This window comes from Carettochelys insculpta, chromosome 1 (genome assembly GCF_033958435.1).
Source record: "Carettochelys insculpta isolate YL-2023 chromosome 1, ASM3395843v1, whole genome shotgun sequence".
NCBI lineage: Eukaryota > Metazoa > Chordata > Testudines > Carettochelyidae > Carettochelys > Carettochelys insculpta.
This window is the reverse complement of record NC_134137.1, coordinates 114,735,441-114,751,896: the sequence shown is the minus strand read 5'-3', so window position 1 is coordinate 114,751,896 and position 16,456 is coordinate 114,735,441. Positions and strand designations below refer to the sequence as shown.

General features: G+C 38.2%; 1 protein-coding gene across 1 annotated transcript in view; it reads left to right on the top strand.

Moving 5' to 3' along the window:
• NALF1 (NALCN channel auxiliary factor 1) overlaps positions 1-2,944 on the top strand; it is a 793,645-nt gene extending 790,701 nt beyond the window's left edge. Inside the window, exon 3 of the mRNA XM_074983195.1 lies at positions 2,649-2,944. Within this exon, the coding sequence (XP_074839296.1) occupies positions 2,649-2,944 (296 nt within the window). The remainder of the gene's footprint in view (positions 1-2,648) is intronic.
• Positions 2,945-16,456: the final 13,512 nt, after the last annotated feature.

The window sequence follows — 16,456 nt, the reverse complement described above, 5'->3', positions numbered from 1 at the left end:
GTCCTTACTCCGTTCCGGGAATGAAGTAGTGCCCTACTTCGAAGTTTAACTTCGAAATAGGTTGTGTGTAGATGCTCAACTTCAAAGTCTGTTACTTCAAAGTTTACGTCTGAGTAAGCAACTTTGAAGTTATTTTTGTATTGTAGACAGGGCCAGTGAGGAATAATAGTGTAGACAGGCCAGTGAGGCCAGACAGGGACAGTGTAGTCAGTCTGAGAGATGTCACGGTGATTCAAATGTGTATGACTGTTAAGTTTGTAGAGGCTGTACCCAAAAGTGACACTTAAGAATCAAAAAATCTGTAGCGATGTTTCATTATTTTCTGGAGGAACGTTGATAGCTTAATGTTCTAAATAACATAGAAAACTTACTTCTCATTCAATTTAGTTGTTATTCTGGAATAATTATATATGTCACTGTACATGTAGAGACTAAATTTAATTGTTGAGTTGAAGAAGAGGGGAATTTAAATTTTTAGGAAAAAAACTCAATGCCGCTCATGGAGCTGCTTCTGCCAAGGTACTTCTAGTGCTTGTGAAGTATTTAAATGCCTTTTGATTACTAACTGGTATAAATGGACTTCGATTTCAAAGGAAGTCTGTGTTTTCCTAAAAACAAGACAGTCAGGAAATATCGCTGGAGCAGTAAACAAGCAGCCATGGGATCAAAAGCATTAGCAATATTCTGTGTCTCTTCAATTACAGCTAATAGGGTGAGCTACTGCAGGTACAGAGCTGTTTGCATAATTTCCTGCATTTTAAAGTATTTCACTTATACAAGTACAGTTGCCAAGAAGTTTTTTTTATAAATACTAACATATGTATGCCCATAGAATGATTCTAAAGTTATAAATCAGTCTGTTTCACAGCATATGCAAGAAAAAATGCTAGCATGTCTCTAAATCTCCACAGAGTGCCACCTTAAGAAACCATTAAATAAGAGTGGAGATGATAAAGGCAAAAATGCAAAGTTTTCAGATCTGGGTGGCCAAAGTTAAGCACCTGACTCTGCATCTTATACAACTAAGGAAGTGGATTGCTGAGCACTTACAGGACAGATCAAGAACGTGAGCACTACGAGAAAGCCAACAACCTATTCTAGTTTTCAAAGACAGCTCAAGAAGCATTTAAAACACAGATGAATGCACAAAAAATTAGACATACTTTTTAATAAAATGTATTCTAGCATTATTCATGTAGATGTGAACATAAAGTATGCCACATCAAACTTAACTTCTATTTATCACTGCACTGAGTAAATCCTTCTGTTCAGTAGCAGATCTGTGCCATAGAAATATTGGACGAAAGGATTAGGTTTTATTTTATGTTATGCTGCTAGTTTCCTTTATACAAGAAGTTAATGAAATGCCAACAATATAAGATTTGGAACTGAGCACATTAAGGTACATCTGCACATCTACCTACTAGTTCTTGAGAGACATGGTGTAATTGGCAGTATTTGTATACAAAGCAAAATCCTTTCTAGAAGAAAGTTTAATCTATAAACAAGTAACAGTTGCTTAGCTCTTCAGAAGTGACTGATCTTAATATCTCAGTACTGGCAAGTTATTTTCTAGCAATTCCAAAAGCTGTCATCTGTTGTTTTCTAATATAATTCTGAGTGAAATGTTCTACTACAATATGAATTGAAAACAAGAAAAGAACTTTGACTGTTAATTAGACATTCCTGGACTTACAAAGCCAACTCGCAGTTGTACTCTCTTGCATAAACTCTGCACTGTGCTCTCTTGTTTCTTCTATAAAGCAGATTTGTGGGAAGTAAGTAAAATTCTATCATATCTGATCTAACCTATAATAATGCAGAGAGTATAGTGGGTTATAATCAACGATAACTGTGGGAAAATACAGAAATGACTATTCCAAAATAGATAAATTATGTCAAATTGATTGATCCAAACCAATTCAAAAAGAAGGAAGTTAGAATATTAACTGATGGACTAGTTACTACAAAGAAATTTCAGGAAATTCAGTTACTATGTTCTTTTCTGCTTCCACTTCTGGGGTGTAGAGAAAAGAAGAACTGACTAAGGAACATGTTGGAGAAGGATCTGAAAGTTGACAGGAACAGTTGTAAATTGATGGGTTTAGAAAGTTTATTGGCAAAGTGAATGGTTCTGCACCAGTTTACATCAGTTGAGGGTTTGGCCTGTAAGGTCAGGCTTGTAATGACATGCTCATTGCTCAATAAGACCTTTCAAAGCGATTTACAGAGTTATTGTTTTGTGGAAGGGAAGTCCAATGTTCAGATAGTCCCTCATTAATTTAAACCCAGCCTTAGGAATATCCTCAATAAGTCAAGGAAGAGACTTTAAATGTTAGGTTATTCTGACTAGAATACTTGAGTTATTGCCTTTGCATTATAACCCCTGTTTTTCCACAACAGTCAATTTCACACTTTTATGACAATACTGTTTCCCTACTATTTCCTTATACTTCCCCTTTGTTAGATTAAAAGTATTACCTCACCAACTGTTATGACTGGGGAAGGCAAGAATTGCGTGGGGCTCAAACTTAGATTAAGAGACCTCTACTAACAGTTGTGTCTAGAAAAGATCATTTCTGATAACTGCCAGCTTCTGCCATTCAGTCTGCTAATGAAATTAATTTTCTGTTGGATTTATCCTACAGGGCTCTACGAAAATTATCCAACCAATGCAGAACCAGAATGCTGTGATGTCAGATGGGGACTATTACCAGATAACCAATCCAAAGGGACTATAAAAACAAGTGACTCAACAATGTGTCACAGGACATCGCTCACAGTTTCATCAGCATCAAGACTGTGTAACAGCAGACTTAAACTGTGTGTTCTTGTATTAATTCTCTTACATACAGTACTTACAGTCTCAGCAGCACAGAACTCAACGGAACTGGGCTTTGGAGGCATAACAACTTTGGAAGATAATTCTACTAATGAGGAATAAAAGAAAGGATACATGTCAAATGACAGACACACAACAGGCCCATGTGTACTACAGTCAAAAATAACAAAGACTGGGTGCTTTTACCCTCCAATCACTTCTTGAAAGGCCTTCTGGGTAAATTAAAAGGATGGGCAACAATCCAAACAGCAAGGACACATGAACACAGCTTTTTATTGACTAAAAGGCTGTATGGTGACTTAAATTTCTCACACCATTTTATACACTGTGTTTTAATGTTTGGAGTTTCTTTTTTGTTTGTTTTATGCACTTGTTAATACAGGATTTTATTTTTGGGATGGTTTCTCAAAGCTAAACTAAGTCTTTTCACTGTCGATATATTTCTATTCATTGTGTGTGTTCATCTGATAGTTCTGTCTTTTATGTCCTGTCAGTTTCTATTAGAAGAATGACTGCTATGATTCCATGGCATAACAGAAAAAAACAACAAAAACAAAATAAAAAACAATAAAAACACAAAAAATACAAAAAAATACACATCCCGCAACCACCAACCTACCTGTCCCTTTTACTGTGGAAGTCATTCTCTTCCATCCCCCTCCACCATGTCCCTTAAGCAGACAACATCCACTTGCTTCTGTCTGTGTAATCACAATGAATGGGTACACATGATTCTGGTGTGCCTCTGCCACTGTTGCACAAACCAGCTGACTGAGCAAACCCAAACGGAGCATGAAAGGGTTCCTTTTAGCTGAACAAACAAGTGCTCTCCTTAAAAGGTGGGATGGGACAGTTAGCAAGTTTTTATGTATAGAAAACTATAACAAACTGTTGCTCCAATTCCCATTTTTAAAGAAGTCCAGTCCTTTCTCACTGGTCAGTTGAACAGGAGCAGCCTTTTTAGATACAGTATGGGAAACCAGTTGAGCTCAGCAAGTTGAATAGTTGGGAGTCCTTCCTGTTGGAGGTAAAAGATTGGCATTCATTGTGAATTACGTTTTCAGTTCCATTGCAGTCACATAACCAGCAAAGATTCATAATGTCTGGGAGAAACAAGATTCAGAAGAAAAGAAGCCTTTTTTTTAAAAAAATGACAAGGCTACAGTAGAAGCTTTGAGCACCAACAGTACAAATGATTTGTTCAGTGTTGAATCCATTCTTTTTCTAACAGCTACATGTTATTGAAAGTTATTCTGGTTATTAAGAGTGCATCATGATGTATTAGCACAGCTGAAGAACATGGTTTTTTTTTAATAAATAGGTTGACCATTTTCATATGTGTGCAATAAAACAGCAAAGAATATACCAGACTCCCAGTAATCAAGGAAAAGAAAAATAATCTGATTGCCTTTTCCTGTCCCTAATTTTTTAAGTGGGAACATTTTACTTGCTGAGTGCATGAGAATTTGCTTTTAAAAAAGGGTTTTTTAGAGTTTACAATAGAATCAATGGAAGGAAAAGTTAATAAGGGCTGTTTTTAAACATTTTACATTCCTTCCTATTCTCTAACTACACGTGGGAAGTGCACTTTAGAGATGTTTGCTGTGTAGCTGGGAGATGAAGGAAAACTATAAGAAATGTTCTCTTAGCAAATAAAGTTTAGTTACCTACTTTCTAGCATTGAAATACCCCTTGATAATTATGTCCATTATATGACTATCTCGTCACTGCTGCTTAAGTATGGATTTTGTAAAATTCATAATTTATAGTTTGTGAAAGTTGGCGGTGTCTCATGCGGGAAGAGGGAAGAAAATCCTATTGGTTAAGTAGTTTACAATATATTTGTTAAGATGTAAAAGGTCAAATATTTTGCAAGAGTATTTGTTTTGATAATGTTTTACTCTGACTAGGACTGAGGATCTTATAATGACCTGTGCAAATACAAAAAAGCACCAAAAATGCAAAATTCTTCAGCTCATTTGTGTTTCCATAACCTGTTTCCCCTACACAGTGTATTCCATTCAATAAAACATGGTGCTTTTTCTGCTAGGGGCACATGTGTTAATTGCATTGAACTGCTGCAAACTATGGAAAAAAGTGTAGACATTAAAATGAAAAAGCCTTAACTAATGGTAGAATGTAGACTACAAGAGGATGGGAATATTCCTGAAAAGTAGTGGAGCAATAACTGGACAGTGCTGTGGTATTGTGTGATAGCTTATGAGTCACACTACTGAGAAAGCACTTACTAGGTGAGCTCTTGTTCAACTGACCACTTAATTATTTTAAGTGTATATGGTCAGTAAACAGTTTGTTATAACCTTTATCTACCTCTGCTGTGCAAAGGCCATTCAACATCTGTTTCTGTGGTATTCTTCATATTTTTGTTCACACCATATTTCACTTTCACCTGCTTTTACACTGCACCAGTACAGTAGTGAGTCCTGTTCATCCCCCATTAAACTAGCACATAAAGTTATCATTTCTACCCTATTTTGAGTCATGGTCATCTAATGTGACAAATTCTGTTTAAGAAATATTATTTCCTCTCTCTGTCTCTCTCTTCCCTTCCCTTGTTCCCCGCCCCCCACTTTTCTTTTTCTTTTCTTTAAAGGTGTTTTCAGCTGGTTCCATTGAAAAATATGACTCCTCCACTGCTTGGCTACACTCGGTAACATATGTCACACTAGATGGGGAGAAAGACAGCTGAGAAAAAACAGTGGCAACACCATCACATGCATAAAATAGTCAAATTAAAGTTGGGCAAAATGGGGCAGGAAGTAATTACAGAGTCCTAACCATTAAATATAAAATGTAATAAAATATTCCCCGAACCCCACCCGAGTCAGTGCCTGCAGTTAAATGGTCTGTGAATTCTCTCTGTCTTTTTTTTTTTCTCTTTTGTTTTACAAAAATCATGTGCCTGGAGTGACTACTGCTGTGACATTTGTTACCATTCCAACAAGGTATTTCCACTCCAGCAGTGTGGTATGAAGCTTCTCTTGGTGACAACTAGAAAATCACAAGTAGACAAAGACTCTTTTCTGAAGTTACGTAATCATGTATGATGCAAAATTTCATTTCATCCACTCCTCCTTCGTAATAGTTTTCCTGGCACAAACTTAAGCATGCTTGATATTGTGCACATCTTACTTTTTTTGCCAGAATAAATTTGCATCTTACCACTGCTGTAACTGCCATCTTGTTCCATTTCTCCTTGTACTGTATGCCTATTACATACATGATGATGAACTGGCTTAAAAGAGAAAATATTTCTTCAAGCAAGTGACAAAAAAGAAGAATAGAATAATATTTATTTTGCAGTCATATGGAACCAATGTTCCCCATGTTTTTTACTGTCTTATTTTCTGAAATAGGAGAAAATCCAAACTTTGTGCAATATGTTAATACTGCTAAGCCAAATGTCATATAACATAACCAGAGCTACATGTTATTCCTTATTGCATTTACATTTGGTAATATGTTATACTGACTTTTTTCTTTCATTAAAGAGATAGCATCCATTTTTTGCAAATATAGCAGGTGAAGGCTGTCCTTCTGCACGCCATAACCTAATGACAAAAACAATTATAGAATAAAGGTTTAGCTCCACAACTGATGAAACAGAGCCATTGATTGCCAATGAGTCTGTGGAACAATAAAGACACACCAAAAATGGGTTTTCAAGATATTTCACCTTTACTGGTCAAACAGTAGTTTTCATCTAATAAAATAGAGGAACAAAGAGCTGTATACCAAATAGTGGAGATGGCAGGTTTCATTGGGTATGTGCTATGAGGTTTCAACACCTGGCCAATATAATATTCTACCACAAAGTAGGAGGACAAGGACGTTGCCTTCCTGCTTTCTGTGTATTAGTTTATTGTTAACGGCCTTACCCTAAGTGCTGCATTCATGCACTGACGTAGAAAGGACATCTGTTTATTATAATAACAGAAGAGACCACATACACACACTCATATGTAGTAAAACCTGCCTTATGTGACTACCCAAGCACAAGCAATAATAATTTGCCTAGCAGAGGTAGTTTATTAAAGGTCAAACAAAATTATATTAGAAATGGCCACTTAAGGAGGGGCTGAGGGTCTCCACTGAGGTGGTTCTCACTGCAGGGTTCACGACATATCTCATAAATGCTCCAGCCAGTCAATGAATTCTTTGTAGCTGGTATTCTGGCTCTGCTTGGAGCCCCATTGACTTCAGTGGAACTCCATGTAGGCACGGACTCTATTGTCTAAGGGCTCATTGCAGGTTCTGAAGCTAAATTTCTGATCATGTAGTCTTTACTCCAGCAATATGCCTAAGTAAAGACAATGGGATTGGACCCGACTTGGGTAAAGACTAATATATTGATAAATGGTATATTGTGAATGGTTCCATTTTCTTTGTTAGTTTGGCAGCAAGCAAAAATCCACTGCAGCATGGAGTGCAGGCTAACAGAAATGTCTCCAATACTGAGGGGAAAGGAAACAACAGTTCTGAGGAACCAAGAGATTTTTATCAGCATCTGGCATGGAAACAGCAGTAGTATGGAAATTTGGAAAGTTAATGTGAGTGGGATGTATCAGTTAGACATTTGATACTGGTAAGTACGGTGGCTGACATTAGTAGTCTTGGGATGAAGCCTAAATAAATATAATTTGGGATTTATACTTACAAGAATTTTCCAAGCAAACAGACACAAAAGCCCTCTGAGCAAGGCTTGAATTTGAGACTTCTGATTTTTCCAGTATTTTTGTTACTTATTAAGTCTGGTCTGTCCGTTTCAAAACACCTATAGTGTGTGATGGTATAAAAAGCAAAAATAGAGGTGGGACAACCTGGAGAAATCCCATCAGTGAAGTGAACTAGGTTTCTTTAAAAATATACACTATGTCAATTGGTGGCTAGAGGCATATATAGATATAGGATTAGATAGGCATATAACTATCTATTTATAGAAATAGATATAAAATTTTCAAATGTGTCAAACATACAGGACTACTGTATGGTAAGAAAAGAAAAGCCAGTAGGTAAAAAAGTGAAATACAAGATTAAATTCCCCTCTGTGATTCATAGTCACACTGTGGAATGTGTAATGCCAAGGAGAAGTTTGAGGACAAATAACTCTTTTATAACAAGAAAATTAAAATGTGTTTGCAGGGTTTTGTTAATGCATACTTAAATGCTCATTCCTGCCTCCTCTCTCCTCTTAGTTTTTCACTTTAAACCTTGACTTTTGCCGAACATTGGCTTAATATTCCTTTCAGTTCAACAGAATGTCGGCAACCTAGAAAGTATTAATGAAAAACTAGAAGTGTGAGGGTTCAAAAGTGCTGTTTTGTGCATCAGTCTAGGGCTACATTTACACTTACTGGAAAAGATCGACCTCTCCGAGTCAATCTTTCAGGTGCTGTTTCGCGCATGAGCGAAATGGTGCGTTCCAGGGTCAACGTCGAACCCAGAATGCCTCCTGAGATGTTTGACGGTAAGGAAGGTTGATGGGAGGAGCACTCCCATTGACCTTCTGCCATGAAGATAGGCACAGAAGTCGACGGCTGCAGAGCTCTTTTTGGTCCGCAATTGGTGGACCAAAAATTGCATAACAGTTGTCGACCTTCAAGGTAAGTCTAGACACAGCCTAAGTTCCTAGTCACTCTCACTCTCCCAGACCAACTTCCTCTCTATGATTTGTACAGGGTGAATTTCATTCGTATGCAGAGGACCAGCACTAGAAATCTGCACAACTTGAGTCTCATTTAAGGCCCCATTTAAAATGTGATTAAGATACTCGTACTTAAAGTTAGACATATTTTAAGTATCTTGCTGATTTGTGACCTCAGAGCTCAGTAAAGTTCTTTAATGGGAGTTAGGTGGAACATAGACCTTGTACAAATTGTCAGCATGTTGGTGACAAGTATCAGAGAGGTAGCCATGTTAGTCTGTATCTAAAACACAACAAGAAGTCCTGTGGCACCTTACAGACTAACAAGTATTTTGGAGCATAAGCTTTTGTGGATAAAGACCCTCTTTGTGTTGCATCTGATGAAGCAGGTCTTTGCCCACGAAAGCTTATGCTCCAAAATATCTGTTAGTCTATATGGTGCCACAGGACTTCTTGTTGAGCATGTAGGTGGGAATTTCACTAACATTTTTATCTTTCTATTTATCTGTCTTAAGAATCTTCTGCTTTCCTCAGCACCAAACTTCTCCAACAAGGAATTCCCAACATATAATATAGTCCTATTTTCCATTACCTCAATATTATAGTATTCTCTCATGGGGTGGTTCATCAGGGTTAGCTGCTGGCAGGCCACCAGCTGCTTTGTTCACGTACATGTCTGCAGGTATGGAGCCCCGGCAGCACTCTGGCTGCAGTTCACCATTCCCAGCCAACAGGAATGTCAGTAAGTGGTGGTCTAGCACACACTACTTCCTGCAGGTCCCAATGGCTGGGCATGGTGAACTGCAGCTGCTGGGAGCTGTGGGGCCTCATGCCTGCAGATGGTCAGGTAAACAAGGTGCCTCTGGCCTGCCAATGGCTAACCCTGATGAACTGTCAGTGGCCAGTGCACCAGAGGTGCTCCACCCCTGCTCTATACATTATACTGAGAATACTGCAAATTGGACTCAGTCCTGTGTGATGCTGACTATGTTCAACTGCCACTACTGAATTGGGGTTTGAACATGCGTAGCACCCCACAGGAGCATGTCCATACTGAGATAATGATACTTCGAAGAAGAATGTGGTTAAAAAAATTAAAGTATATTTTTCCCCTTTTTCCTGTCCATTCCTTTCCCCCCGCCCATCTCTTACAAAGTCAGCTGCCTGTCCTGGAACACACATTAGCCTTAATAGCCCTCTGAAAAAAAAGTAATTATAAAAGGTAATGTTCTTTTACTTTATATGTCAGCAGCCATGATGACTTCTGTGCTTGCAAAAAAAGTTTTTGAACTTCTTAAACTGAAGATTTTATGATTTTGACTTACGTTTTTCTCTCCACCTGTAATCCAAGTCCTGCTAAAGTCAATGGGTCTCTTGCTTTTGACTTCAGTAGGACACGATTAACGGCATCATCCCAAACCCACTGAATTCAATGTACAGTTTCCCATTGAATTCAAGGAGCTCTGGATCAGACACAAAAACCTTTTGAGCATTTGCATGATAGGAAGATAAATGAGCAGGTGATCAACAAAAAAGAATCTACAATGTTTTGAAAGTTCAAGTAGTGGGTCAAATAATTAGCTGCAGCTCTATGCAAAGGTCACTTTGAGCCAAAACTCTGAGCGAGATTTGATACACTTTTTTTTTCCCCCCTAAAATCTAACAAGCTTCATTCAGGGTTTTGAATATGCAAAAACTTACACGAGATTATAAATGCAAAAGAAAAATATTTAAAAGATTCTAAAACATTTTCACTGGTACAAGTGGAAATAAAATTTAGAATTTTTAATTGCAATTTTTAACCCCTTAAAGATACTATTTCTTACGTAGTTTTTCAAAGCTGCTTTTTTGTTTTTGTTTTTAGAGGTTTTTTTAAAACAGCATTTTAATCTTTTCAAGAGTTATATTGAACTATGCAGCTACAAATTACATGCTTATGTTAAAGGACTTGCAATTAAAATTATTCTACTCTTCTGTTATTCCCAAGTTGTATGAAACTGAAAGCTCATGTTAAAAGCAGATATAATTGTGTTTATTCTTATTTCCCTTTTTTTTCTTTTCTTTCTTTTTTGTCAAAATTAAGGACTGGATTTTGTTTGAAATGGGCTAAAACGACAACAGTGGTTTTAACTACCTGGAATGTCTTATGATTCTTAGCATTTAAAAGAGGGCTAAGTGTTCCAATCAGAAAAAATATTTAAAAGATGTAAATTGTAATAATATATTACATATTGTATTATTATAGCAAGTTTAGTTAAGCAACTAATACTATCTTTAATTTTTTACAGAGAACTTTGATGAAATAATTTATTACAATGACTCACAAAAATCATGTTTTCAAAATGGTAGGGGAAATTGTTGAAGATTGTGAAAAAATACTAAAGCGATGCTTTATCGAGAATAAATGTAAAGACGCAAACAGTGAGTCTGACTTTTTCAAGTCTAGGGATTCGGGAATATATTTAACTCCTTTTTATACAGATGGGAATAATTATTTTTCAAAATACTCATAAAATACCTAAACTACTTCCCCATTTTTCCCAATAAGTAAATATGAAATCTCTTACCTTTTTACCTGGACTGTAGACCAGCAACTGCCTATTTAGTGAAATGCTTATAATACAAGCATCAGGAGTAAGATTATTTCTTCCTCTTTTTCTAGCTTTCCATATCACATTGTGCAGATATAGCAGGAATGCTGGTGTGGTTGACCACCCGATAACGTTCAAAAGGAAAATAACAAGAAAAAATGAAGAAAAAAATCTTATATTTTTAGGTCATGTGTCTGTAAAGTTTAAGTTGTATGAAATCTTCAACAACAAAAATACAGTGATTTTTCTACATACTGGTCATTCAATATTTCATAACAAAGAGTGAATTTATAAGTGGCTTTTGATTCTTTGTCTCTCTGGTGGTTTCCTGGTTTTCTTAACCTTTGTACACCTCAAAAGGGGTTGACAAGAAAATTGCAACTCCAGGAGGTAGCAACATAAATGCCTGTAACTTAGAATGTGCTGATAACTTGGAGCAGGTTGAGAGTACCCACACAAGAATGATGAAAGGATTAGAAAACATGCCTCATAGTGATAGACTCAAAGAGCTTGACCTGGCTATCTTAACAAAGAGAAGGTTGGGGGATTACAGTTTGTAAGTTGTCTGCACGGGGAACAGATATTTAATAATGGATTCTTCTTCCATCTAGCAGATAAAGGTATAACATGATACAATGGTCAGAAGTTGTAGCTAGATAAAATCAGACTGGAAATTAAGTGTAAAATTTTAATGATGATCATAATTAACCACTGGAACAATTTACTGAGTTCATGGTGGATTCTCCATCACTGACAACTTTTAAATCATATTGGATTTTTTCTCCTAAAAGATACATTCTATGAATTACTTTGGGGAAATTCTGTGGCTTGTGTTACATGGCAGGTCAGATGACATGATAACCAAGGTCACTTCTGGCCTTGGAGTTTATGAACATTGTAGGAACAATGTAGGGTAACATTAAAAAAACCAATCCAACATTCATTGAAACCAATGCTAAAACTCCCAATGAGAGCAACCAAAGGTCCAAAATAAGGTTATAAAAAGGAAATCTGCCATGTTGCAATTGTAGGCCAGCAGAAAATGTTCCTGCAGACAACAGATAAAAATCAACTGTCTTTTATGATAATGAGATCTACAGAGGAATATGTGTTCTGCAAGATATACTGGAACCTGATAGCCTTGATGGTTTGATTATCATAGAATCATAGAACAATAGAGCTGGAAGAGACCTAATAAAAGCCATCGAGTCCAGCCCCCTGCTCTAAGCAGGACCAAACCCATCAGATCAGATTATGTTGAAGAGGAAGCTGGAAAAGGAAGTTTAAGTGTTACTGCTATGATATTAAATAGAAGAAATATGTGGGGGTAAGACAGAAAAAAATTCTCGTGTTTAATTCACAGTCCATTATTATCCGATAGTTTTGTCTGTTATCCCTGATAAAATTCTATTACAGATATGTATTTCATTTGAAGTACCCATCCATACTTTCAAAATCATTAAGATTCCTCACCTTAAATATATAAATGCAAATTATATGCACATTATTAAAAATGAAACACGGTATTCGAGGTTTATTTCAAGAACCATTTTATTACTTCATTTAGTAGTTTATTATAGTACAAATCTAGTTTTTGCATCCATGTATAGGGAAGACCTGAAACCCTACTGACAGCCATAAGTCAGGAAAAATTCCATTAGAGTCAATAGACTTCAATAAATGTAAAGCGGTGTAATATCAGGATCAGATCCTGCTTTTAAGTTGTAGAGTTGAAATCCTGGCTGAATGGAAGCTAAAGGCAAATTTTTCACTGATATTCAAACTGAAATAGAGATTTTAGTGAATGGCAATTATGTAGTTCATGTTCTGAAATAGAAATGCCATGAGAACATGGAATAGAATGTTTTTCATGATTGGATTTTCATTCATGTGTGAAAAATAAGGAAGAAGTAAAATATGCAAAGTAAAACTCTTTAAGTGCCTCATTTTGCAAGCACTTAAATGTGTGCTTAACTTTATATAGGTGCCTAAAAGCCAGTAGGAGACTTTCAATTAATTTTGGTGAACTTTGGATCAAGCCCAATATAAAAAAAAAACTTTACTTTATGTAATGTTATTTCAAGAACACTGTGTTTCTGTTTTTCTACATAAGTCTATTTTACATCTTTCTTCCTTTAAGACTCTGTAATTGTTCATTTCTCATTAATATATTATAGGCTGAAAGTGACAGAATACATTCAACAAAAGTAAATGCAAACACTTATCACAGACACAGACTGGGCATGTTTATTACTTTCCATGTATCACACAAACATTCTTTAAAATATGCGGCCACATCAGCATAGCTGGCCTCTCCCTTCTCTTTGGCTATGTGTACACTAGAGGGTTTTGTCAACAAAAGTGGCATCTTGTTGCCAAAGCCCAGGGGCTACATCCACACAGAGCCATGCTGCCAGCACTGTGTTGCAAAGAGGCCTCTCGAAAATGCAAGTGGCTGCTCATTTGCCTAGTCGTATGGCTAATTTGCATACTCCCATGGTATTGGTCTGCTAGCAGAGGCTTCCTTCATTAGAAAACTCACCTCGTAGGTGTGGTTATGTTGGCAAAAAAACCTTTTGCTGGCAGCCCCTTACCCCTGAAAAATATCAGAGGTAGCTGAGGAGTGTCCGTATTCCCAAGACATTCTGTCAAGAGTAAATCTGAGATAGTCTTATCCCACTCCCCTTGAGGCATAAAGCCTCTATTAACAGAGATCTATTGGCAGAAAGCCGATCTGGACACTCCAGGGAGCCCTCTGTAGACAGACAGGGCTTACGGGACACCAAGCAGCTCTATCTGATGTTCTTCCAGTTGGCCAATGTGTCAAGAGAGTGGCCAGGCAGTTTGGCTGTGATCTGTTGACAGAAATATCTGTAGACCAATTGCTGTAATCTAGACATAGCCTTTGTGTTTTTCATTTAATATTTTCTGAGCACTCACTCTCTGAAATCTGTCAAATATTTCATGTAGTTATGGTACCTTTAAAATACATCAGATTAATGGTAACAATTTGTACATGAAGCATCCTGTTAATAGCAGAAGGAGACACAACAAGTGGTTGAGTATACACATTAAAAATACTTTTAATGTTTGATAATCAGCTATAAAAAAGTATGAAATGGTCTTCTGAGTTTGCTACTTGATTCCAAGATAGTCTAAAGAGCAAACATGTGGAATGTGCACACACCGAGGAGTGTACTTTTACTCAAGTAGTTTTCCAGTGGGACACCGATATCTCTTTTTTTCTCTAATCAGAGAGGTAGCTGCATTAGTCTGTATCTGCAAAAACAGCAAAGAGTCCTGTGGCACCTTACAGACTAACAGATTTTTGGAGCATAAGTTTTCGTGGGCAAAAGCCCACTTTGTCAGATGCATTGGCATCTTCTCTCTCTCTTTCTCTCTCTCTATAGCTGTGTCTACACGTGCATGCTACTTCGAAGTAGCGACACTAACTTCGAAATAGCGCCCGTCGCGGCTACACGCGTCGGGCGCTATTTCGAAGTTAACTTCGACGTTAGGTGGCGAGACGTCGAAGTTGCTAACCTCATGAGGGGATCGGAATAGCGCCCTACTTCGACGTTCAATGTCGAAGTAGGGACCGTGTACACGATCCGCGTCCTGGAACGTCGAAATTGCCGGGTCCTCCATGGTGGCCATCAGCTGGGGGGTTGAGAGATGCTCTTTCTCCAGCCCCTGCGGGGCTCTATGGTCACCGTGGGCAGCAGCCCTTAGCCCAGGGCTTCTGGCTGCTGCTGCGGCAGCTGGGGATCCATGCTGCAGGCACAGGGTCTGCAACCAGTTGTCGGCTCTGTGTATCTTTTGTTGTTTAGTGCAACTGTGTCTGGGAGGGGCCCTTTAAGGGAGCGGCTTGCTGTTGAGTCCGCCCTGTGACCCTGTCTGCAGCTGTGCCTGGCACCCTTATTTCGATGTGTGCTACTTTGGTGTGTAGACGTACCCTTGCAGTGCCTATTTCGATGTGGTGCCGCGCAACGTCGAAGTTGAACATCGACGTTGCCAGCCCTGGAGGACGTGTAGACGTTATTCATCGAAATAAGCTATTTCGATGTTGGCTTCATGTGTAGACGTAGCCTATCTCTCAGCGGTCATATCTTCATATCACCCTCCTATTTGTGAGTCCATTGGTGGGTGATCAGCCTGATTCTAAAGCTGATCACAGAAGGGGCGTGTATTGATAGCTGTTGGAGGGGCATAGGGCAGTTTTTGATGCTCTTTTCTTCTTTTTCACCTTTCCTTGTTTACACTGAAGCAGGACCTCTCAAATGTTTCTTCCCCCCCTCATGGATTACAGTTCTTAGCGCGAGATGGTCATTGGCAAGGTTCTGCCAAGTGTAAACACCAATGCTACACTTTTTCATGTATGCCTTCGGCATGTCCTTATATCACTCCTGCTCACCCTCAGTACTCCTCTGTCCTTCTTCCAACTCAAAAAAAGTAATCTGTTTTGGGAGGCACTGATTGGACAGCTGAACCATGTGACCAATCCAACGAGGTTGTTGATGAATGATAATGGCTTCAATACTGATCATGTTCAGCTTTTCCAGGACACTAATGTTTGTACCTCTAGCCTTCCAGGAGATATTTAGGATTATCCTGAGACAGAGTTGATGATATTGTTCAAATGCCTTCAAATGACACTTGTATGTTGTCCAGGTTTCACGTAGAATCATAGAATCATATAATCATAGGGCTGGAAGGGACCTCAGGAGGTTATCTTGTCCAGCCCACTGCTTCATGCAGGATCAACCCCATCTAAGTCATCCCAGCCAGGATCTCATCAAGCCAGGACTTAAAAACCTTCAGGGATGGAGAATCCACCATCTCTCTAGGCAATGCATTCCAGTGCTTCACCACCCTCATGGTGAAGTAGTTTTTCCTAATATCTAACCTACTCCTCTCATTCTGTAACTTCAGACCATTGCTCCTTGTTCTGCTATCTGACTTGAATGAGAAAAATTTATCTCCATCCTCTTTAGAGCACCCGTTCAGGAAGCTGAAGGCTGCTATTAAATTCCCCCTCAGTCTTCTCTTCTGTTAACTAAATAAGCCCAAATCCCTCAGCCTCTCCTCATAGGTCATGTGCTCCAGCCCCTTAATCATTTTTATTGCCCTCTCTCTTGCATTGTGTCATCCACAGACTTGCTGAGAACGCAATCCCGTCTCTCATCCACGTCATTAATAAAGATGTTGCACAACACCGGCCCCAGAATACAATAGTGTTGGAACAACCACTGCACAGTATACAAGGAGTTTGTCTTGAGATAGCTGTCCCAGTTGTCAAGGACACTTTGTCTCAGGCAGGCAAAAGCAGACCTTGCATGGCTCAGATGATGCTGGATT